The sequence below is a fragment of the Caretta caretta genome, chromosome 8 (assembly GCF_965140235.1).
Source record: "Caretta caretta isolate rCarCar2 chromosome 8, rCarCar1.hap1, whole genome shotgun sequence".
Lineage (NCBI taxonomy): Eukaryota > Metazoa > Chordata > Testudines > Cheloniidae > Caretta > Caretta caretta.
Genome location: NC_134213.1, coordinates 67,659,376 through 67,685,426, shown reverse-complemented (window position 1 = coordinate 67,685,426; position 26,051 = coordinate 67,659,376). Strand labels below are relative to the sequence as shown.

Here is a 26,051-nt window from a genome sequence, read left to right as displayed (position 1 = left end):
CTAATCTTTAATATCAGTCCTTAGGGGGGCTCTTACACAGAAATGCTTTAAAATCTATTGAAAACAGCAACAGACATACTGCTTCACTAAGCTAGTTTCCCTAGTGTGGGAACACACCACTGATATTCTCCAACACAGCTTTTTCCTTTTGTATCCTTCAGGAAATTATATAAACCAGTATGAAATTAACCTTGCTTGTTTCTGTTGTAGCAGGAATACAGTTCACATGACAATGATTTTCATTTCTGTTCACAAATGTACTGTATTCCCTATTGTGACACAGTAGTTGCTACTGCATGGCTCTTCTCTAAGCAGAAGACAGATAAAGCTATTGCCACTTCAGTCAGATCTGTCCAATAATTATGGTTGACACAGATATATAACAACTCACTTGGGTCTCTCTGCATGTAAGAACAAAATTTTCCCCTGGCAGAGAGTTAAGTGACATTTTTGAATGTCCACTCAGATGGAATATAATCTCCACAATTTTAGACCTCCCACAAAACAAATTGTTCCTTTTTAGTGGCATAGTGAGGGAAAGGGTGCAGGATTCCAGCTGGCAGTTGATGCTAGGGAATACAACTTAAAAATAAAGATAGGAAGTTCAGTGTAATTACTTACATCTTAGAGCAACTTTCTTGAGATTGCTGCTGAGCAGATGTAAGACTGGTGTTAATTAAATAAAAAAATGTGTCACTAAATAAAATTAAAGTGGTAATGCACACTGATCTTAATCCAGAAAATTAAAATCTAATGTTCACTTTTGGTCCTTCCTTTCCAAAGCAAAAACAGTGACACTTAAGGATTTTGTAAAGCTGTGATTTAAGGGTCACAGTTTAATAAATCTCTAATACAACTTAATACAACACCTTTCATAAGAGGATCTCAAGTCACATTTGCAAACAGTTTGGCCAGATTGCAATACATACTTCATTGGTACTGTAGTCCATAACTGTTAGAACACAATGGTATCTGAGATACTACAGTTATGCCTTATGCTTAAAATAGGACCTAAATACATGATAACTATTGGCAAACACTAACTTTTTAATGGTGACCTCCATATTATCCCTATTCTATACATGGGCAAACTGAGGCACAGACAGATTAGGCGATTTGCCTAGATTGCTTTAGTCAGCTATGACAATTGCCACCACCTTTTGCAATCAGAAGTTTCACTGGATTATGGCAAAACAACAACAAACAACCCTAGTATCACAAATGGAGAACCTCATGATAATGGATAGAGAGTAAATCTCAATTCCCATGCAACTTTGACCTTTCTGTAGCATCAAACAGTTGATTTCAGGCTTCTACCGACCTGTTTACATGATATAGCTGTGTAGACAGCACAACATTACGGTTCCAAAAGTCATTCCTCTCAAACAGGACCCACAGAACGGTAATGGGTACTCTCCAAGAGTCCTTACTTGTAAAGTTTGACAAGGTTCTTTTCTGTCTCCTTCCTCTTTTATACCTATATGAAACCTCCGAGAACAGTTAGACACCAGAAGCTGTGCTGTTAGCAATATGTTGATGACATCAGCCTTTATATTTCCTTTGCAATAGATGCAGCCATTGCTGTGGATGAGGACCAGTAAATTATACTGAGTTGGATAGGATCAAAGTGGTTCTAGTGAGAAGGAGAAATGTTCTGAGGAACTACAGTAACTCCTCACTTAAAGTTGTCCCGTTAACGTTGTTTCATTGTTACATTGCTGATCAATTAGAGAACATGCTTGTTTAAAGTTGTGCAATGCTCTTCTATAATGTTGCTTGGCAGTTGTCTGCTTTGTCCACTGCTTGCAGAAAGAGCAGTCTGTTGGAGCTAGCTGGTGGGGGATTGGAACCAGGTTGGACCGGCAGCCTCCCCTCAGCTCCCCACTCCCCTAAGTTCCCTGTGCAGCAGCTGCCCAGCAGGCTATCAATTGCACGGCAGTTCAGCGGTCCCTCCCCCGCACTGCCATGTGCTGCTCCTGCCCTCTGCCTTGGAGCTGCTCCCGGAAGCCTCCTGCTTGCTGTTCGGGCAGGAGCGCGGGAAGAGGGGTGCTAATGTCAGAGTGTAGGGTGTCCCCTCCCCCCGCTCCTGTACCTCATGTCCACAGAGCAGGTGGAGGACACCACAGGTCTCAGGACAGAGGGAGCTTGCCGGCAGCAGCTGCTGTCTCAACTTTCTGATCTACTTAAAAAGGCAGTGTACTTAGAGTGGTGTCAGCGTACTTAAAGGGGCAATGCACATCCCTCTTTCTCGCACAGGGTGTGTGTCTCTGTCCCTCTCTGCCATGCTGTCTCCCCTCCCTTCATTCCTGCTGCCTTGTAGAGTGTGAGGCTATATTAACAACAATGTGTTAACCCTTGAGGACTCAGCCCAGTGCTAGTTCATCATTTTGCAGTAAGGCATTAATGGGAAATATCCCACCCTCTTCCACCCTCTGACTTCACCACCTCAACCAAGCTTCACAATCGTCATTGTTGTGTACGGTATTAAACTGTCTGTTTAAAACTTATACTGTGTGTATATATATATATATGATGTCTTTTGTCTGGCGAAAAAAATTTCCCTAGAATCTAAACCCCGCTATTTACATCAGTTCTTATTGGGAAATTGGATTCGTTTAACATCATTTCGCTTAAAGTAGCATTTTTCAGGACCATAACTACAACGTTAAGTGAGGAGTTACTGTAGCTGAGAAACTGACCTACTGAAGGCATATATATCTATCTACTGCCCTTATACTGAGGGCATATATCCTATGTTTGGTAAATGATATAAAGTCTGATTTGCCCAGTTAATCATTAACCTTGAATGACTAGTTAGCTACAGTGGCAAGAAATGTTTTTATCCATTCGCAGTTTATTAAGAGATTTGCCTCTTCTCAGAAGGAAATATGACCACACAGGTCCACAAATATGGCACCTCCAGACTAGGTTATTGTAATTCCCTGGGATTAAAGTTTGGAGCAACAAGGAGGCTCTAAATACTGCAGAACACAGTAGCCCACCTTCTCCCAGAAGCACATCACTCTTGAATTTCACACTCTTCACTGGCTCCCAGTTCACATCCGAGGTCAGTGCAAGATCTTGGTCCTGACCTTCAAAGCCATCAAAGAATAATCGGAGATCATCTTTCCGTCCATGGCCCACTAAGAAAAATGTTCTCCACTGGGACAATGCAGCCACCAAAGCCCAGGATGAAAATGCATGGAGTCTGGAGATACATTCATTACACTCTCTCCTTTGAATTAATTCCATTGAGCCACACTGATTTAGACCAGCTGAGAATCTGGCCCAAAGTTCTCAGTTAGTTGTTTGTGGAAAAAGCTGCCAGCAAAGACAGACTGATTTTTAGAGTGTGCTGCTTTTCCATCAGAACTGAAATCTTTAAGGAAAAACAAAAAATAATACCCAGTAGAGCTTCGTAGATCCTTGGAAAGCCAAAGAGCAGAATTCTCTACAAGATCCACAATGGATACTTCCATGCTGATCTATTTTACCAGCTGAGCACTTAGATACTGTAATGCAGTGGTTTTCAAACTTTCTTTCTGGTGACCCAGTTGAAGAAAATTTTTGATGACCACGACCTAGTGGAGCTGGGGATGAGGGGTTTGGGGTATGGGGGGGCTCAGTGCTGGGGCAGAGGGCTGGGGTGAGGGCTGTGGGGTGGGGCAGGGAATGAGGGGTTCAGGGTATGGGAGCGGGCTCCGGGGTGGGGCAGGGGGTTGGGGTGCAGGAGGGGGGAAGGGCTCTGGGCTGGGAGTGCAGGCTCTGGGATGGAGCCGGGGATGAGGGGTTTATGGTGCAGGAGGGGGCTCTGTGTTGGGGTGGGGCTCAGGGCTGGGGCAGGGGATTGGGGCATGGGGTTGGGGGTGTGGGTTTACCTGGGGTGGCTCCGGATCAGTGGCGCAGCAGGGGTGCTAAGGCAGGCTTCCTGCCTGTCCTGGCACTGTGGAGTGCACTGGGCCCCGGAAGCAGCCAGCAGCAGGTCCGCACATAGGTGGGGGGGCCACAGGACTCTGCGCACTTCCCCCACCCCGACCTGCTGGCCACTTCTGGGGGGCAGCGCTGTGTCAGAACAGGTAGACACTAGCCTGACTTAGCCGGGCAGCACTGCTGACAGGACTTTTAATGGCCCGGTCAATGGTGCTGACGAGAGACACCGTGACCCAGTGCCTTCCATTCCGCGACCCAGCTCGAAAACCACTGCTGTAATGACTGGCATTATAAAAAAACACAGAGAGGAGTCACTAACAGAAATTGGAATAGAACCCAGGAACCATAATTCCTGTCCATTAGAGACACTCCTTCGCTTGCCCAAATCAGGAAAGTACTTAAGTGCTGCAATGGGCCTACAAACTGTGGATCACGACTTTTTCGAACTGTGGATCACGACCCAGTCCTGGGTTGCGGAATGTAAGGCGCTGGGCCGCGGCGGCTCTGATCAGTACCACCAACCGGGCCGTTAAAAGTCCCATCAGCGGTGCTGCCCAGCTAAGGCAGGCTAGTGTCTACCTGTTCTGACACCGTGCTGTGCCCCGGAAGTGGCCAGCAGCAGGTCCGGCTCCTAGGCAGGGGGGCCACAGGGCTCTGCGTGCTGCCCCGCCCCAAGCACTAGCTCTTCACCAGAAGGCCTGCCTTAGCACCCCTGTTGCACCGCTGACCGGGAACTGCCCAAGGTAAGCCCGTGCCCCAACCCAGCGCCCCAACCCTGAGCCCCCCTAAACCTGGAGCCCCCTTCTGCACCCCAACCCCCTCATCCCCAGTCCAAAGCCCTGACCCCTGCTCCATCCCAATGCCCCCTCCTACACCCTGAACCCCTCATTCCTGGCCCCACCCCGCAGCCCTCACTCCCTCACCCCAACCCTCTGCCCCAGCCCTGAGCCTCTCCCACAGCCCAAACCCCTCATCCCCAGCTCCAGGCATCAACATTTTTCTTCAACTGGGTCACCAGAAAAAAAGTTTGAAAACCACTGGCCTACAGTCTAAATGGGAATTATGAATGTACTTAACTTAAGCACACATTTATGTTCTTTAATGAATAGGCTTGGGGAACTAATAGGAAAGAGAAACTAAAAGGAAAAGTTGAAAAGTCATTGGGTCCAATCCGCTCTGTTAAATAAGTCAGTATTTAATGTGAAAATACATATTTTCTACATAGTAGACCTGAAATGGCTCTGAACTAGCTTGTCTGGTCTAGTGCGTACATGGACAGGTTTTTTTTTAAAATGCGCTTTACCTACCTAAGAGACTGGGTTTGCTCTGAAGCTGTTCTTTTTGATTGGTAAAATGCGTATTTCTAATTTTTTAAAATGCTTTTTATCTAGTCAATAAATCAGAGTACCTTCAAATGCTTAAGTATGTAGACACTTCGAAGATTACCTAACATGCTACTGTGACGTGCAGTAGTTCTACACATGCTGGCTCTAAACACTTCCACTATCAAACGTTTTCAATTGTTCCTTTTAAAAAAAAAAGATGTCTCACTTGAATGTCACATTTTGAAACAGGAAAGCTAAAAATTCATATGAGGATTAGTAACTCTATATGTACTGTAGCATTCTTCTAAGTATGGGCCACATCATGTCACTCATATGTAAGTAGAAATCCCTATTGATCTCTGGGGAGGGGTCCTTAACAATTGATGGCACAATATGAAACAAAATGTGTGCCATTTATTTATTTATTTATTCATTCATTCATTCCTTTTGTTTCACTTCTGAATAGCATGAGCTAATGCTCTGCTGTTTTGTGCCTTGTGTAATCTTTTACGTCTGTGCACCGTGTACGTACAACGCTACTGCATTAGAATTCTCTGGTCCCTAATACCAGCAGGAGCTTTTTACATCCACTTTGCAGAAGTGTAAATGTCTATTCAAGGTGAAATGCAGGGGAGAATTAGGCCTGATGTCGCAGTCCTTATACAGCCAAATATGCCATTAATTTTAAAGGGAGTCTTACCTGCATAGAGACTAAGGAATTGGCCCTCCTAAGATCCTATTATGTATTGCTTACTTGCCAAATAGCTTTTTTGGAAGAAAGCTAACATTTGAGTTGTCCAAGTGCTGAAAATCATCTTAAACAGCAGATTTCATGGTTTTTTTACACTTGTGCATGGTAACTCAGATTCTTCCAAACTGAGTTCTCTTGAAATGTTATAAGAAAAAAAAATCTATTTCAGCCCAACACCATGTACACTGAATTTTATGCTAGGTATAAACCTGTAGAAGCAGGGAAATAAAAGGAAATGCTGGCGCTCAACCTATTTCTATAATGACAAAAACTTCCAGCAAATAAAACAGATTTCTTAGGCACCCTTTTCACTCAGATCCCTCTCTCTCTCACACACACTGCTATTTAAAATCAGTTAGTTTACCCATGTCTTAAGTATAACACTAATTGTATAGCAAACTGGGAAATCCTCATTTTCATTCCTGGTATATATTATTCAGTGACACATCAATTTGGCTTTTACTATATGTTCTTCAGTCCTGTAAGTGAGCTAATAGACCTTTACTTTTGTAACTTGTGACTTAAAAGGTACCATTGTGCAACACATCTGCTATTTAAAGTACCATTGAAGTGGCAATTCTAATTTTGTGTTGTTCCAAGATCACTTTGGAGACTAAAAATCAATAGTAAGCTTCAAGGATTATAGCACAAGCATTTACACACATGGCTCTAATAAGAATACTTCGTTTTTTCATCCATAGACCTCAAAGCATTTTACAAACTAAGGTATGTATCCTTATCCCTATTTTACAGATGACGAAACTGAGGCTAGGAGAAGTGAAATGATTTGCCCAAGTCAATGGCATATAAAGAACAGAACCCTGGTCTCTTGGTGGCCTGTCCTGTGCTCTCTCCAAAGATTATGGCAGCATGAGGCAGAGCAACTCCGCTGTAGCTTGACTGCTGGGATGGAGAGAAGGATTGCACCACACCCAGTCACTTGGACTTGCGTGTGGGGAGGAGGTTAGAGGAGTTGGCCTTTCCTTCTAGAGGCTGAAGTTGTGGAGTTTCAGGACTTTGTGCTACAGCCTTAGCTGGAAAAGTCAATGGAACTATGCCAATTTACAGCACAGGATCTGGCTGATTTCAGGGTGACTACCAGATGTCATCATTTTGTTTAGTGAATTGTGTACTTCAAAGGCTGGACGTGTAAGTTCAGGATGCCTACTTAGCCAAAGCTTATCTGAACCTCTTGGGTCTGCTGTAACAAGTTTTCTTTCAAGTTCTAGGTAGTTCCCATTTTCAGTTGAGCCAGTAATATTATGAGAATGGCCTTTGGCATTTTGGCACTTTCAATTCTGGTCCTAGCTAAAACCCAAAAGTGCAAAAAAGTTCACAACAGGGGAGAATAATGGGCATAACATACATGGGTCTTTAAGGGGAATGAGCGGGCATCAGCTGATTCAGCTGGGAACTGTAGAAATGGATTGTGCTATTCCTTATGGTCCTTTTTGTCTGTTTGGTCAGGCCCGCTGCCATGCCCACAGAAGACTCGGTTGTATTAGGTGGAGTAGGATCTGTTCTGGCAGCCCCCTATAAAGAGACTATGAAAGGAAGCAGCCTGCAGAAGCTGAGGGAGGGTGGTTTGGAGACTGGTGGGCCCACATTCCAGAAACCACTGCCAGATGTAGTGAAGGGGTGAGGAGCAGCACCCTAACTTCTGCTTTTGAACCCCAAAAGCAGAGATTTCTTCTTTAAGGTTTTGCATCTGGTTGGATGATTCAGAGTTCCAGTGCTACCCATCTCTATAGTTACTTGAGGTGCAAACTAGAAATATCCTAGTTTGACTTTAAGTCAAACTCTAAGTTTACAGGGTTGGCTGATAGAAGAAGCTTTTATTTTACTTGTTCACTGAGCTAATTTGATTTGGGACCACTGAGAAAGAACAGTGGTGAACCCACCATGCCCTTTTTACAGAATAACTTTTCAGGGTAGAACAACAGTTCAGAATCTATTGGTTCTTTTTTCCCCCCTCTCTCTCTCTCTCTCTCTTTCTTTCTCCTGTGTCTTCCAGTGTCATAAATATAAAGGGAAGGGTAAACCCCTTTGAAATCCCTCCTGGCCAGGGGAAAGCTCCTCTCACCTGTAAAGGGTTAAGAAGCTAAAGGTAACCTCGCTGGCACCTGACCAAAATGACCAATGAGGAGACAAGATACTTTCAAAAGCTGGGAGGAGGGAGAGAAACAAAGGGTCTGTGTGTCTGTCTACATTCTGTCTTGGCCGGGGATAGACCAGGAATGGAGTCTTAGAACTTTTAGTAAGTAATCTAGCTAGGTATGTGTTAGATTATGATTTCTTTAAATGGCTGAGAAAAGCATTGTGCTGAATAGAATAACTATTTCTGTCTGTGTATCTTTTTTGTAACTTAAGGTTTTGCCTAGAGGGGTTCTCTATGTTTTTGAATCTAATTACCCTGTAAGATATCTACCATCCTGATTTTACAGGGGGGATTTCTTTATTTCTATTTACTTCTATTTTTTATTAAAAGTCTTCTTGTAAAAAACTGAATGCTTTTTCATTGTTCTCAGATCCAAGGGTTTGGGTCTGTGGTCACCTATGCAAATTGGTGAGGCTTTTTATCCAACATTTCCCAGGAAAAGGGGGGGTGCGAGTGTTGGGAGGATTGTTCATTGTTCTTAAGATCCAAGGGTCTGGGTCTGTAGTCACCTAGGCAAATTGGTGAGGCTTTTTACCAAACCTTGTCCAGGAAGTGGGGTGCAAGGTTTTGGGAAGTATTTTGGGGGGAAGGACGCGTCCAAACAGCTCTTCCCCAGTAACCAGTATTAGTTTGGTGGTGGTAGCGGCCAGTCCAAGGACAACGGGTGGAATATTTTGTACCTTGGGGAAGTTTTGACCTAAGCTGGTAAAGATAAGCTTAGGAGGTTTTTTCATGCAGGTCCCCACATCTGTACCCTAGAGTTCAGAGTGGGGGAGGAACCTTGACATCCAGTAAACACTTTTATTGCTTGATCTGAGATAAATTGACTCTCACTGTTACAGTATATAGAAGAGGAATCATTGGCTGGCATTTTAAAACAGAATATTATTTCTATCCACTTGAAGGAAGACAGGAAAGGAGGCACTCTCTCTACTAGTCAGTTGCATGAAGAATACTGCAATCTGTAATATGGAGCAGTGTCAAAGAAGAATTAGTAGGTATCATTTGATCTCAGAAGGGTAAAATAGCCTGCACACACCAGTCATCGCTATACACATGCAGATATAGGGGGCACGATTGTTCAGTCTGTGACAGATATGACACTATCCTGCAATATCCTGGGCAAACCTTATGGAATTAAATTAAACCTTATTGCATTACTTTTAATACCTTTTGGGTCCATTGTATTGAAAATGAAAGTGTTTGTGTACTGTTGTAGGATTGTATGGAACTTCTTTACTGGGGACAAGGATTAATACACTCTCTGGGAGACAATCTGAACTGCAAAAGACTAAGTTGAATAACACAGCAGATACGATTAATCTTTTGGGACAATATGTGTAAAGTGGAATTTGTAGGATGTTTAGGGGAGGAGGGAATGGCAAACCCCCACCTAGGAACTCAGCCTTGGAAGCTTTGCACTGACGGGGGACCTTTTATCTATTGAGCACCTGTTATATGAGAACAGTTTAAAGATCCAATCTGGATTCACCAGGGACCACAGACAAAGAAAGGACTTTTGAATAAATGGCCTGATCTTAAACTGACTCAGAACCTTCGTTCTAATCCCGCAAACAGACAAGACCTCCGGTCCTAAAGTGCTCCAGTCATTAGGGAAAGGTTGGGCGGACTGACACTCGCCAGAGATCATGTAGAATGGGTTGGGGGTGATCCTGAGAATGCATTTAGGTTCTTTTATTGTTTTTAATATGTTTTCTTTGTAGTGCTTTTATCATAGGGTTAAAATAGGCTTTCTTAAAAAGAACTGTGTAGTGACTTATAACTGTAGCAATTACACTGTGTACTGTCTCTGAGGAAAGAGGTGAAGCAGGTTTGCTTAGGCAGACTGTCTTGTGCTGGAAATAACACAGTGAAGGCAGGGAACTGTTCAGCCTGGAAATATCCCACTCAGGAGGGAGAGAGAGGCACAAGTCTCCATCCAAGAAAGGTGACAGCTAGAGAGCTGGAGGCCTGAGGGTGGATGCCTTTGCTGAACTGCAAAGGGGAAACAGGTGCAGTTGCCCTGAGCTGTGACTGAGCCCTTATTCACATTGGTAAGCACTGAACTCAGGAAAGTAACTCTGTTTCTGTAAGCAGAACTCTTGTAAGTGTTCACAATGTGGCCAGCACCACAGAGAGATATTATTTGTATTTAAATTCAGCATTGTACAGCCATGTTATTGTGCTGGTTGAATCTGAATCAGGTGCAGCAACTCAGTTTCCATTAAGTTTTATTTCAGAATCACCTTTTTAGCTATAGGAGGCCCAGGAGTAGTTTTACTCATGAAGTAAAGTGGATCGTGCTTGCCCTTTGGGATTTTATTTGTAAAATTTCGAGCTCTCCAAACTAGTTAAAAGTAGGCCACCAAGAAAGGGAAGTACGCTCCCTTTGCCTGGGTTATATGTTCCCTGCTAGATATATTAAACTCCACCGAGGGGAAATCAGGAAAAAGCTATTTTCCCCAATTTTCCATACTGCCTGTGGAAATTTAATTCAATTTTCACCCAAATTTAGCAGTGAAAACTAAGCAGTAAAGAATAAGATTGAAGAGGCTTCTGTAAATCACTGGATTCTAAGGTACTGTACTAAGGTGCAGTAGGATTATTGAGCACAGGTTAAACTTCTTTTTCAGCCACAAAGCTACTTACAGATTTAAGAAGCTTAAAAAGCTGATCCAACATTAGTCCTTGCTTTGCAAATGAAAGAATAATATATCTCTATATATAAAGTTATATTTATTATTAGTGAAACAATTTTTTCTTTAGTTGTGGATGCAGACCCTTTCTACCAAGAACTTCACTTTTAAGGGGAGAGATTCTAATACTTTAAGTGCATTCAGGCAAGGGGACATGGAAGAGCTTATATATATATATAAAGACCCACTTTTCCAAATCTATTTATAAAAATAGCCTGCATTTATTACAGATCTTTAAATATGGCTATTTTTAAACAATGGGTTATATGACCACAAAGGTCAAGTTCAGAACTGCTGAACTTGTTGGAACTTAAGTTCCATTGACTTAATAGAAGTTGCACCTCTTACACCAGGTCTGAATTTGCCCCTGAGACATTCCTTTGGTTCTGAAAATAGTGAATAGCCCAAATTGGCTTTTTAACTCAAATGATTTGGAGTACAGTAGTTCACAAGACTTGTCCTTACAGCAGACGACCACCAGGGTCATTTGCTGATTGCCAATTGTCCGTAGTTGTTTTGAGCCTTTGAGCTCAGAACGTCCTCAGATTGACTGGTCCTGAAGTGAGCAGCGGCAGTGTAGATTGCAGGAATTATCTTGTTGCCTCTTTTATCTCTGTGTTCCCATTGTCTTACCCAGTTTCTCTCCAAAAGTTATGTGTAAATTGGTCAAAGATGATTTTATTTCTTCACAGTTGTTACAAAGTGCTGCGGGCGAGCACTTGAGCCGGCACTCTGGTCACTATTAGTACTAATTAGGTTCCTCTGGAAAAGGCCTAAGTGGACAGAGGTGTACCAGGACAGATTGAGGCTAGTGAGTCAATGAGCCAATTAGCCCATTAACAGGGAAGCTTTATAAAAGGGCACAGGAAGGTGGGCTTGGGGGGAAGAGAAGGAGAGAAATAGAGAGACAAAAGGCTAGGAGAGCCTGACAAAGAGAGTCCTCTGAGTAGAGGTACCTTACTTCCCCTCCCCTTTTGGAGAAGGGGTTAGAACATTGAGATACCGTGTAAAAGTGTGGAGGCACTGCTATATATTAGTATATATTAGTATATATGTATAGTATATGAATGCACTACAAGGTGGGTAGAAAGCTGGCTAGATTGTCGGGCTCAACGGGTAGTTATCAATGGCTCCATGTCTAGTTGGCAGCCGGTATCAAGTGGAGTGCCCCAAGGGTCGGTCCTGGGGCCGGTTTTGTTCAATATCTTCATAAATGATCTGGAGGATGGTGTGGATTGCACTCTCAGCAAATTTGCGGATGATACTAAACTGGGAGGAGTGGTAGATACGCTGGAGGGGAGGGATAGGATACAGAAGGACCTAGACAAATTGGAGGATTGGGCCAAAAGAAATCTGATGAGGTTCAATAAGGATAAGTGCAGGGTCCTGCACTTAGGACGGAAGAACCCAATGCACAGCTACAGACTAGGGACCGAATGGCTAGGCAGCAGTTCTGCGGAAAAGGACCTAGGGGTGACAGTGGACGAGAAGCTGGATATGAGTCAGCAGTGTGCCCTTGTTGCCAAGAAGGCCAATGGCATTTTGGGATGTATAAGTAGGGGCATAGCGAGCAGATCGAGGGACGTGATCGTTCCCCTCTATTCGACATTGGTGAGGCCTCATCTGGAGTACTGTGTCCAGTTTTGGGCCCCACACTTCAAGAAGGATGTGGATAAATTGGAGAGAGTCCAGCGAAGGGCAACAAAAATGATTAGGGGTCTGGAACACATGAGTTATGAGGAGAGGCTGAGGGAGCTGGGATTGTTTAGCCTGCAGAAGAGAAGAATGAGGGGGGATTTGATAGCTGCTTTCAACTACCTGAAAGGGGGTTCCAAAGAGGATGGCTCTAGACTGTTCTCAATGGTATCAGATGACAGAACGAGGAGTAATGGTCTCAAGCTGCAGTGGGGGAGGTTTAGATTGGATATTAGGAGAAACTTTTTCACTAAGAGGGTGGTGAAACACTGGAATGCGTTACCTAGGGAGGTGGTAGAATCTCCTTCCTTAGAGGTTTTTAAGGTCAGGCTTGACAAAGCCCTGGCTGGGATGATTTAACTGGGAATTGGTCCTGCTTTGAGCAGGGGGTTGGACTAGATGACCTTCTGGGGTCCCTTCCAACCCTTATATTCTATGATTCTATGATAGTAGAGGGATTAAAACACTGTAAATAAACTACACAATGGTGTTTACAAGCAAGAATGTCTCAGAGCAGCCAGTAGTCATGGAAAATATGAGCCTGCGACATGCTTCCCCCATCACAACAGTAATATGCTCTATACTTTCATCCCTACAAAATCTACTTTTAATAGCAAAGCGATGTAGACAGTGAGTAAACTTTGGAAATTAGGATGAGCTGTTTTTTACATGACATGGGAAATCTTATGGTTTAACGTATAATATTATTCAGTAGGCTTGTGGAGTTTCTGTGTATACATGAACCACTGTCTGAAAATGTTTTACTTCCTGGGAAGGAATAAGTGGAAGAATAATTTTCTGTGGTTGTTTGGGTTGTGTATCTTGTGCACTGGACAGTGTTTATATATAGCCAGTTTTACTATTTCCCTCTATAGTCAATTTTTTAAAGTGATGTCCCTATGTATATTCCATTCTAGGTGTGCAGGCTCTCCATGCATCTGACCCCAAAAGATTCTCACTAGCAGCATCCTTTCATCCATGTCTGTGCACCGAATAGAGGGCATAAGGAGCAATGCAGACCAACCACCTTTTCAGTTCCTTTCTACTGCCTGTGGTCTGAGACCAAACCTCTTCAGTGACCGCAGCATTTGCTAGCTGCTTCTGCATCTATCTGTAAATATTTGTAAATAACTTTTAGGTAATTTTAGATAGTTATTAGATAATTAGGTACGTGAGGTTTTAGTAATTAGGGCCTTGGGAGGGTCTGCCACTATGTAAACCCCTCCAACCTGTACGGGGTGACTAGCATGCCCAAGATCCCGGGATTCAAGAACTACGTTTTCTGCCCCCAGGCTTTCCCGATCAGTGATGACCACCTCAAGTGCCTCTACTACTTTGGAGTAGCTCATGTCCCCTCGAAGTGCACTATTTGCCAATCCTTCCCAAGCTGATCCTGTCAAGCCCATCAGTCTAAACTTCAGAGACACTTGATAAATCAACCAATGAGGCCCCAATCTGACCATGCCCCATGAGCGCCCCAACTCTCCCATACAACAGGCAGAGGTGCTCAAAAACACCTTTTTGAGCACAGTAATCTCCAGTTCTGGGGCTGATAAGAGCAGAGCTAAGGAGCTCTCCAAACAGGGACATGAGGAAAATAGGAGACACTCTCACAAGAAGCAAGAGAAATCCCCTTCCATGTCCTCCTCCAAGAAGAGGACCTCTTCTGCGATAACTTCCAAGTTGAGTGAGACTCCACACTCAAGTTATGGGAGTATCAGGAGCTCAGAAGAACATGGTGCCGATTTCCCAGGTCTAACAAGTAAAAGCACCCTGAAACCGTCATTAACCACAGGAGCAGGACCATCCCAGTACTAGTGAGAAAGAAATGGAAGCACACGCCTCCTTCATTGACGATACCTTCACATCATGTTAAGGAGTTGTGAGACCATCTTTACCACTTGATGACTATAGGCAATTTCAGGACCTGCTAAGGAGGATCACAGATCCTCCAAATCTCTCTGGAGGAAGTGCAGGACACTCCTCAAACTCCTGTACATTCTCTAAAGTGCCAGACCCAGCAAAGTGGCATTTTCTATTAATGAGGCCATCTTAGAACTGGCCAAGAAGGTCTGGCACAGCCATGTGCCCCCCTACTCTGAAAAGAATGGATAAATACTTTGTACCAGCGAAAGGAGTAAAATTTTTATTTACACACACTGCTCCAGATTCATTAGTAATTCAGTCATTGAAAGAGGCAGACAATATCAGCCTATATCCACCCTCGTACAATAAGGAAGCTAAATGCTTAGATCTTTTCTGGATAAAGATTTTTATTTCAACCAGCTTACAGTTCTGCATAGCAAACTATCAGGCAGTAATGTCGAAGAATGCTTTTATTAATTATAGTAAATTGGCAGAACTCACAGGAGGATAGCCTGCATTTCAAATTACTCATTGAGGAGGGTAAATTGCTTGCTAGATCGTCCATCCAGGCCTCAGTACATGCAGTAGATACAGCCTCCTGCTTGATGGTGACATCTATAGTCATGCATCAGGTATCATGGTTTCAATCCTCCGGAGTTCCCAAAGAAGTCCAATCCATGGTGAAGGATCTGCCCTTTGAGGGAAACAGGCTGTTCAGTGAAAAGTCAGATGAGTCATTATATTTGCTAAAGAACTCAAGGGCAACCTTTTGCTCAATGGATATTTACACTCCAGTGCCACTGAGGAAATACCACAGATCTCAACCCAACAAGCGGCAACCAGCCCTTCAAACTTTTTATCATCAAAAGGGTTATGAGCCACCCAGGAAACTACAGAGGGTGCAACATGACAAGCAGGATGTCTCCCTTCGCCCTCCTTCCAATCCCAGATTTCCATTAGAAAACACTGTTAATGGGACCTTCAGGAGCTGCAAATATATCCCCCTACCACATCCCTCTGTTCAGAAATCCAGTACCTAATTTGGTGGCTGCCTAGCTCATTTATCCCAAACTTGGCATCTCATATCAACCAGGAGATCACTTATACTGGCTGCACCACAGAATTTCTCTCTTTCCCCTCCCAACCCGTCTTTCTCTTGAAAGACCTCTCTGATGAGAGGAGGTTCCATCAAGAAGTAGTCTCCCTGTTCCATATGGGAGTGATAGAACCGATATTCCTCAACACAGGGGGAAAGAATTTTACTTGAAATACTTTCTCATCCCCCAAAAGAATGGAGGATGAAGACCTATTTTACATCTCAGGCCACTGAATGTTTTATCTGATGATTAAAATTCAAGAGGTCACCCTGACCTCAATAATTCCCTCATTGAACAAGAGTGATTGGTTCACAGTTATCAATCTGAAGAATGCCTATTCCACATGGGCATCCATCGTGCACACAGAAGATTCCTGAGATTCACTGACAGTCAGGACCACTATGGATACAGCAGCACCAAGGTTTTTCATAAAGGTGTTACCAACTATGGCAGCCCACTTCCACCGCCAGGACACATCAGTTTTCCCCTTCCATCATGACTGGTTACTGACTGGAAAATCTCATCAGGAGGTGTAGACATCAACTCTATCACTGCTCAATCTTCTATGCTCATTGGGACTCTGCCTGTACAGTGTATCGGGGAACCCTGGACACTACCAAGGCCAAGGCATACCTTCCTTAGGACAGGTTCCAATCCATGAAGGAGCTCGCTACTCAGAGCTGGGTAAGCCCACAGATCTCGGTCCACTCATGTCTGATCTTTTTGGGTCACATGGCTTCCTGTACCTATGTGACACTCTTTGCAATACTTTGCCTTCATTGTCTATAGGCTTAGCTATGGAGAGTATATATGCCTAGCAGACAGAGTGCAGATATACTCGTCTTGCTCCCTCACAGAATGCAAGGTTTCCTCTTATGGTGGGAGAACAGGGAAAAGAGGTGCAAGTTGGGGGTCCCCTTTGTTCCTTCACTACCCAAGAAGAGACTGATAACTGACACTTCCTTGCTAAGGTGGAGCACCCATCAAGATGAGCATGTAGCAAAGCAGACATGGACTTCTCAAGATTCTTGGATCTACCTAAAATTCCTGGAACTGCAAGCAGTCCATAAGGCCAGCTAATGATTCCCACCATTCATTCAAATCCTGCAGGTCCAAGTCAAGTCAGACAATGGTGTTCTACATCAAAAAACAAAGGGGAGCAAGACCCTTTTTGTATAGAAGCGGTCAATCTTTGGATACATCCATCCAAGCATCTGTATGCAACTCTTCTTGGACCTATTGACCCAGGACAAAGGAAAAATCAGGCATCCCAATCTGGCATCCCTCTACCTAACAGCCTGGTATTTGAAAGGATGATGAATCTATGAAGGACATGCTCAGGAGCAGTTCAGTTCATCCTTAATAACAGTAAGAAAGCATCCACAAGAAAGTACTGCATTAAAGTGGAAAAAATTTTCTATCTGATGTCAACATTGTTGGATAATACCAGAGGATTCCAACATTCCTGTCATCTTGAAATATCTCCTCTCCTTAAAGATTTCAGGTTTATCTTAGTTCCATATGGGTGCATTTAATAGCTATCGGTGCCAGTCACCCTGTTGACAACCATTCCATCTTCACCCATCCTGTGACAGTCCATTTTCTAAAGAGTATCATTAGAACTCTTTCCCCAGTACTGAAACTTACCCTGACTTTGGACCACAGTCTAGTCCTATCAGCGTTAATGAAGACTCTGCTTGCACCTTAGCCATACATTCTTTAGCCAACCTATTGATGATAATTCCCTTTCTGGTGACCAGCACGTTAGCCAGAAGAGTAGGTGGGCTGGGAGTTCTTATAGCTGGTCCACCTTACATAGTCTTCCATAGAGACAAAGTCTCCCTGAGATTACACCCAAAATTCACCCCGCAGTGTGATCTTGGGACTCCATGTAAATCAGACTATTCACTTGTCTGTCATCTTCCCAAAACTACAGGTCTATACTGAGAATAAGAAGCTTCATTCTCCAGATGTCCTTCAAGAATTGGCATTCCACCTACAGAGACTACATCTTTTAGGAAATCACCTAGATTATATGTATCCTTTGCAGAGCAGGGATGAAGCAATCTCATCCCAAAGACTGTTTAAATGGATTTCAGGTTGCATCCTGCTCTATTACGAGTTAACAGCAACCCCTCTCCCAGAAGGGCTGAGGGCCCATTCATCTAGATCCCACTCTGCATCAGTAGCCTCCCTTTAAGAAGTCCCTCTCCTGGAAACTCTTTAACACAGGGCTCTGTTCACACTTTCATGAGACATTATGCCCTGGTGCGAGCTTTTACACCTGCTGCAGCCTTTGGCAGAGCAGTCCTCCATTCAGTGGTACAGCAGGGGTCTTTGCACCCTCTTCCTCAATAAATACTGCTTGTGAGTCACGCACAGTGAGACTCATAAGGGCCATCACTCAAAGAAGAAATGAGGGTTACTAACCTTACAGTAATTAGAGTTCTTCAGGACATGTGGTGCCTATCTGTATTCTGCTACCCGCCCTCTAACTCCTCTGCTGCAGTTTCATTCTAGGTTAATTCGTAGTAGAATGACACTGGAGAGGTGATTGATCCATGTTGTCCCTTATGACCTAGCTAGTAGGAGAGAGGCGCAGGCACAGATCAACAAATGCTGCTAGCAAGAATCTTACAGTCTCAGGTGCATGGAACATATGCATACCTACAATGGAATGCAGATAGGGACCACACGTCTCAAAGAACTCCAATTACTGTAAAGTAAGTAACCATTCCTTTCCATTGTTGTTAGCCTGAGTTTTCCACACAACAGAGGAGAAGAAAATATAAAACAAAATTTTTAAAAAACTGTAATTGTAAAATAGCAGAGAGTTCAGGTGCAGGTGTTTATCTGAAACTACTTGGAGCTTTTTTTAAAAAAATATATTGACAGTGTTCCTCTAAAATGATAGCCCATCTACACTCCATCTTCATCCATGACAGGGGGAAACTTGTTACATCATTACAACATGAATTTCCAGTCCCATCTACGTTAGAGATTGTTGTACAGAAACAAAAAGCCCAGTGTTGCTAACACTGTTGAAATTGCCCCATTGTTTGCAACCTTGGCAGCATTCATATAAATGGCTCTCAGACTCTGGCAGCCATCTTCAGCATGGTGTCGGTTCACCCTTTTCAGAGCAAGTGTAACCAACAAGGTGCTGTAAATGACTGCTGGAGCTGGAGAGTTGCCTACATGACGACTCACACTGCTGCTAACCAGTCATTTTGGTAAAAATTCCCTAATGTAGACAATGCCTTCAAAGCTTTAGCATTGTAGGATACTGTTTATATCCTGTCTATACTACATAAAGGAATTGTGTGGAAACTGGGTAAAGGAGTGTCTCTGTCATGGTTGGAGTTGTAGCATTAGAAGGGCTCTACACAGAATCCTGTTCAAGTTCAAGGTTGGGTGACAGAATACATGGGGTGAAGAACTGGCTGATGCAGATCCATTTTATGCATGCTTCATTTTGCATAGCAAGTTGTTTTTAAGTTGATTTGTTAAACTTTGGCAATGACATAGAAGGATCCAAAAATGTGTTTAAGTGAGGAACATATGGCTCGTCATTAAAAATGTATCAAAGAGCCTCTCTCTCTTTTGTTGACATGAATGATCCCCTCATGTGACCTCCAGTCTGCTGGTTGGCACTTACATGCAAGTGAATCAGCATGCTGTTAGCAATTACCTCAGTGATATTTACAGCATTTTAATGTCAGTTGTCTATATGTAAATAGAATTTGTGAGAAATTCAGGATGCCAAGGCTTCGTTCTCCCACTAAAGCAGTGCTATTCCTTGAACACACCAGAATGCTTCCTACACCTTATATAACTGCCAAAAATATCATTTGTTTGAAATTGCTTTATGACAAAATAATGAGTCTGTCAAAGACGAGTGGTCAGAAAAACGAATTTGTTCTCCTACACAATTAGAGTGGAGTTTATAGTGTTGGACAGTGATATCAATCTCTGGCTATTCAGAATTAAATCTGCACATTGAAAAGAATTGTATTCTTGTGTATGCCCTAAAACGACATTTAGGCAGTAAACATTCTCACAGGTTGGTCTGGAAAGATGAAAATCAGCTGAGCTGTAGAAACATCAGGATGTAAGTTTCCAAATATAGACAAACGTTGTGGAGAGTTGGTATTCACTTTCACAGGCTCAGCTCTGACAAGGTGGCTGCCATAATGACCGATAAAGAGAGAGCATGGAAAACTGCTTTGTCATCAGATGTAACAGACAGATGAAACCACTCCCTTTGGGCAGACAGCCAGCGTGGGGCTTCTCTCTCCCCCTTTTTCTTCCAATTGCTGGTGGAGTGGTGAATAGCTTATTGAAGGGTTATGAAGATGTGGGAAAGCATTAAACCGTGCCATAACCTCTTATTTTAAATATATGCAGTATGAGATTTATGTTTTGCCTTTAACATCTGCTTTATTCTTACATGGTGTACAGTGAACTGACAAGGTTACTGGATATATCCTCTTCCATTTGCAGCATTTTACCTACATTCTGATAGCTCCTCTGTTTGTTCGCTCTGTCCCTCTCCCCAACACACCCAAACACATTATTGCATGGTGTGCCAGAGGTAGATGGATTTCTGTATATAAAAAGTTATGTGAATATACAAAAGTTTGTGAAGCACTTTGGATTTCTTTGGACTTAAAAAAACTCTAGATGTAAAATTTTATTATAATCATCTAACACTTGCTTTGTAAACAGGATGGGAAAAGACTTTCCAGTTTCTATTACATGTCTTCACACATTCTGTGAACTGTATCTGTACAAATAATCATGAAGAATGTAGGCCTGAGAAACACTTTCACCCTCCCTTCTCTCCTTCCAGCACTCTAGTCTTTCCTATTGCTCTTCTGTGAATTCCCGGCAGTTTATCAATGCATGCATTATGAAATGCCCAGAACTAACTGCAAGATTCCAAGTGCAGTCTCACTAGAGCAATATAGAAAGAGAATATACAGCACTTCTCCAGAATGTGATGTTTCTCTGTGTACAGCACACAACTTTACACTTTTTTTTTTTTTTTTGGTAAGCATAATATATTGAAAACTCATGTCTAATGTGCTGCCCACTATTACATTTTGGTCTCTTTTAGTATTATTGCTATCTAGGTTTCACCGTCTCACTGAGTAGGGGCCTGCTTCTCACATTAGTTGTTAACCAGGAGTAACTCCACTGAAATCAATGGAGTGACACTGGCATAAATCAGAATTTATGTTTTTCAGATTATCTGAATCACAATTTATTATTTTTCTTCCAGTGTTTCTACTCTCTGGGCCAGGTTGTATGATTTCATTGATATTCACTACTCCCAAATTAGTATCCTCTTCAGATTTCATAGCACACAGTTTTGTCCCATTTCTAGATCATTAACAATGGTGTTTCAGAAGATCAGACTCAACACTGACATTATCCCTGCAATAGTACTTCATTAAAGATCCTTCCGCAGAGCAATACAATGCCATTAGTCTTTGGGTTTGTCTACATGGCCCAACAGCATGGACTACAGGGCTGTGACCTGCAGTGCAGCACAAAAGCGTTGTGTTGTAAAGTCCTGTGTAGATCCTGTTAGCACAAACTCAAAGATACCTAATTTGTGATAACGAAGTCCAGTTTCAAACAGGACTACATTAATGCAAACAACATACCTTGTAGTTCTTGCTAGCAGAGTCTACACAGGGCAGTTATAGCGCAAAAGTTTAGTGCAGCCGCAGTTCACACCCCAGTAGTTCACAATGTGGGGCTGGGTAGACAAGCCCTTTATCTTTTGTTTCTGGTACAGTTTTTCAGCTAGTTTTCCAATCACGTGAAAGTGTACCAGAAAGTATTTTCTACAATCCAAATATGCTATGCTTGCTGCATCCCCTTCATATTTATGGTATCTTTTTGTCAGGAAAAGCAGTCCGTTTTTTCTGACAAGATTTATCCTTTATAAACATATTGCTGCTTATTGCAGTCATGATTCCTTTATTCTCTAGATGAGGTGGTGATCTTTTTCATGTGATAGTTGTTCCTGTATTTCACTTGGGCTATCCTCTGAGCACTAACTCATCTCTCTCTTTTTTTTTTTATTTTTTTTTTTTGCAGCCTTTCTCCTTTTCCTGCAAGCCTTAACTGTTTCTAAGTATTCATCTTTTTGACTCTTGCTTTTATAATACCAGTTGTTGTTGTTTTTATCTCTGATCTTTAAGTAATCCTTCATGAAGTCACATTAGCCACTTCTTGTTCCTTGCAGTCTTCTTCAAGGGAACTGTAGACAGTTATGTCTGAATAACTGTGGTTTTCAGGATTCCTCAGCATTGCCTACGCTTTATGTTTAATTATCAATGTTATCTGAATCACAGGTCTTTATGTCTGTCTCCGCTCTGCCCCCATATATTCACTCAGCCCCCTCAGCACTCTTGAGACAGTTTTCATTTCCAGTCATTCAACATTCAAATTTGTTGCTGCTTCTGTAATCCAGTTAGAATTACTGATCCTAGAATTTTACTCTCTCTCTTCCTATTTTCTATTCTTCTTTCTTCCTTTTCCTCTAATCATTTGGTGCTTGTCTGAGATTTTCTTTCATATGTAGGTGCTACATTATTATATTGTTATTTTGTGGGTGATTATACCACCAGGGTTTCAAACACATGCACTGGACAGATTCTCAGCTGGTGTAAATCTGCATAGTTCCATTGACAATTTGTATCTGGCACATATATATGGCAGAGATTGTAATATCACGTATAGTTAAGGTTGTCCAACACTGTGCATGAGGGAGTTAGTAAGAGCTGGAGGCTTGTCAGAAAAAGAGGTGGTGGGCTGGAGTTGTAAGATGTGCAATGAAAGAGGTAGGGCAGTGTTTCCCAAACTTGGGACGCAGTTTGTTCAGGGAAAGCCCCTGGCGGGCCGAGCCAGTTTGTTTACCTGCCGCTTCTGCAGGTTCGGCCGATCGCGGCTCCCACTGCAGACGCAGTAGGTAAACAAACCAGCCTGGCCCGGTAGGGGCTTGCCCTGAACAAGCGGCGTCCCAAGTTTGGGAAACACTGTGGTAGGGAATTGCAGGAAGAGAAAAGATGGTCTTATGGTTAGGGCAGTTGAATGCCGCACTATCCTTGCCTTTGCCAGAGTTCCTGTGTGTGCTGGGCTAGTCACTTAAATTAAAATATTCAAAGTTGCCCCATACTTGTGTGTTCCTTATTGCCTGGGAACCCAGTGTGAGATACCTAAGGCCAGATTTGCAGAAGTGCTGAGCACTCACAACTGTAACTAAAGTCAGTTGGAGCTGTGCCATGAACATGTAAGTGCTATAAAAATGCTAAGTACTCTAAAAAATCAGTTCATAGGTAGGCTCAGATTGGCCACCCAACAATTAGTGGACACTTTTGACAATTTTGGCCTTAATATTTCTGTACTTCAGTTCCCCATCTGTGAAATGGGGATGATAATAATACTTCTTTATTTCAGAGGAATGTCATGAAGGTAAATTCATTAGTGTCTGTGAAGCACTCAGATACTATGGAAAGAGCACCACAGAATTATCCATGCATAATTTTGTGGAAAAGGAAATGCATAATTTTGTATTCACTACAGGGGCTGGATGGTGTGCATTAAATAAGCCCTGGGGCCATACACTGAATGAGATGAATAAAAAATATTTAATAACTGCTCATTCACTGAAAGAGGCAGGAATTTTGTGGAGTAACAGTATGTCATTAAAGACTCTATCGTAATGCTTATACGCAAAGGGCCAAATTAAGGCTACACAGCATTTCCTATCTCTTGAATGCTTGACTTTGTAACCTAAACATTCCTTTAACATAGCAATTTTGGATATAGTACATATATAGAGCACACCATCAAAGAAAGGTGCTAATGTTGTATGAAAAATGGTCCTTTAAGCAAATTAGCACTACAAGTAATTCACTGCAGTATGTATATGCAGGACACAGCTCATACCTAATTAAATACTGTTTGCTTAACAGAGTCTCTCTTTTTTTTTTTTCAGTCGTTTAAAAAAAGATTTTTTTGCAAATTTTAATTTAAAAGGTGTTGATTATATTTCCAGCTAGAGTGAGCATTGTTTAAATAACAAGCAATTCATGTCTCCTTTCTAATAGTGAGTAGAATGCATACAGCATCTTCTGTATTGCAAATTCTAGTGGCTTTTCTCCAGCTGCCACTTAAGGCAACTGCAAGTTTGTTTTACCCTGGGGATATGTGTGTGTATGGCCACTTGCTTCAGGTCATATTCCTTTTAAATGGAAGTTAGCTTGGCAGCTGTTCATTTGCACTTGCTAAAAATCTTGGCTATTCCATGTGCTGCTTTGCTCTAATTACTGGGCACTGTATGGAACAGGTAACAAATGCCCACATGAGAACCTTTTAAATCACTGGATTTATAATCATTAGGAAAACAAAGAACCAGAGTTGCTAAATACTAGTTTCCTTTCCAGGACCAATAACAAGGATATTTTACCCATTTCTGACAACTACTGGAAAGAAATAACGATGCCTTAGTGTCTCTGAACCTAGCTTTTTCCATTCCTGAAAATACCCCAACTATTTTTAAAACAATGTACATTCAAATTCTGATTCATGTAATGGTTTTGATAAGAATTGCGGTTATTTTATTTCCCATTTTGAAAAAAAAATACTTTTACCAAATTATTTTTTCTTCCCTTCAGGTGCTATAATTTTGTCAAATTAAGGTGTCAGATTAATTGTCCTTTCTGAGCAATTGGGCAGTGCTTGGTACAATACAAAGTAATAACCTGCCTCTTCAGCAAATAAGTTGGCTTCTGCAATTTTACATTCAAATATGATGTGGGTAACATATTTTTGTGGACATTGCATATCCGTTGGTACCTACTATATATCTCTATCTTATCCACAGCCAAAAAAGCAGGACCTTAGCAAAAGTTTTCCAAATGTATGTAATGCAGTACTTCTTGTTTTGTGTAAACATTTTCTTTCAGAGTAATTGGGCTTATTTCCTGGAGACTTCTAATTACTAATTTATCATCTTCTGAATCTGTGTTTCAGAACCTAGGCAAGGAATTCACACTAGCTTTCTGAGAACAGTTTTTCTGGCGTCTCTGGTACCTTTAAAGCACTATTTTATTGGTTGTATGTATAATAAAATACACCTAAAAAGTGTGTGCATTTACTGTATAACTGTTCCTTGTTAAGAAAGAGTGGGGTGTCGTCGAGTACATTTAACGGGAAACCTGAGCTTGGGATGTGACGTTGATTTCACTTTGGGCCAGACCCTGCCAAGATGGAAGCACATGACTAATTTTATCCCTGTGACTAGTCCCACTGAACTCTTTGCAGGGTGACAGATCAGTGAAAATTAGAAGTAACTCCATTGATTTCAGTGGAACTACACCAGTGTAAAACTGGTGTAAATAAGAGGAGATCAGCTCCTTGGAGTTCAGGTGAAGCTGTCAAAATGCTGCCGAACAGCAGGATACCACAATGTGGCATTTATGCATGAAACCAATTTAAGCTGGATAGATTTCTTTGGAGACATGTTAAAACAATAACACCGCAAAGTTAGAGAGAAATATATTGGTTGCCATAAGCCAACCTGTGGCTCCAGAGGCACATGCGGCTTTTCAGAAGTGAATATGCGGCTCCTTGTATAGGCACCAACTCCGGGACTGGAGCTACAGGCGCCAGCTTTCCAATGTGCCGGGGGTGCTCACTGCTCAACCCCTAGCTCTGCCACAGGCCCTGCCCCCACTCCACCCCTTCTAGCCCCCTCCCCTCAGCCTGCCGTGCCCTCGCTCCTCCTCGCTCCCCCACAGAGCCTCCTGCATGTCACAAAACAGTTGATCGGGAGGTGCGGGGAGGGAGGGGGGAGGTGCTGATCTGTGGGGCTGCTGACGTATTACTGTGGCTCTTTGGCAATGTACATTGATAAATACTGGCTCCTTCTCAGGCTCAGGTTGGCCACCCCTGCCATAAGGAGTATTTTAGTAGGATCTCAGTAGTCTGACATAACACCCTACCTTTTCTCTGATAGGTGCAAGTGTAACCTTCATGCCATTGGCTGTAAAGAAGAAAACAAAAAATTGTTTTGTGAATGTGAGCACAATACTACAGGCCCAGACTGCGGGAAATGCAAGAAGAATTATCAGGGTCGACCTTGGAGTCCTGGCTCATATCTGCCTATTCCTAAGGGCACAGCAAATATCTGTGAGTAGTTTTGTACAACAAGGCTCTATACATCATCATAATTATAATTCTGGTCCATATATTTGAGGGGGAAAAAATAGTGCTAGCCAAAGTTTGTCATTCATTTGGGACCCAAATGTGAAACAAATCTATGTCTATAATTTGATGGAAAGATAAAAACATTTAATTGCAAGTATGGGTTAAACTCTGCCCTTATATGCACATAAATAACTCAGCATGAGAATGGTGTGTTTACATTCCAGGGCAGAACTTGGCCCCCTACAATAAAATTAAGTGCTATCAAGTGTGGCGGAAGCACCCTAAAAATGGGGGGAACTGGTGCCC

At 42.5% G+C, this 26,051-nt stretch overlaps 1 protein-coding gene across 8 annotated transcripts in view; it reads left to right on the top strand.

Annotated features, from left to right (window-relative positions):
- The window catches only part of NTNG1 (netrin G1), a 282,002-nt gene that overhangs the window by 181,037 nt on the left and 74,914 nt on the right, over positions 1-26,051 (top strand). For all 8 annotated transcript variants that reach the window (XM_075131587.1, XM_048860784.2, XM_048860783.2 and 5 more), the window contains one exon: positions 25,555-25,727. In XM_075131587.1, coding sequence (XP_074987688.1) covers positions 25,555-25,727 — 173 coding nt within the window. The remainder of the gene's footprint in view (positions 1-25,554; positions 25,728-26,051) is intronic.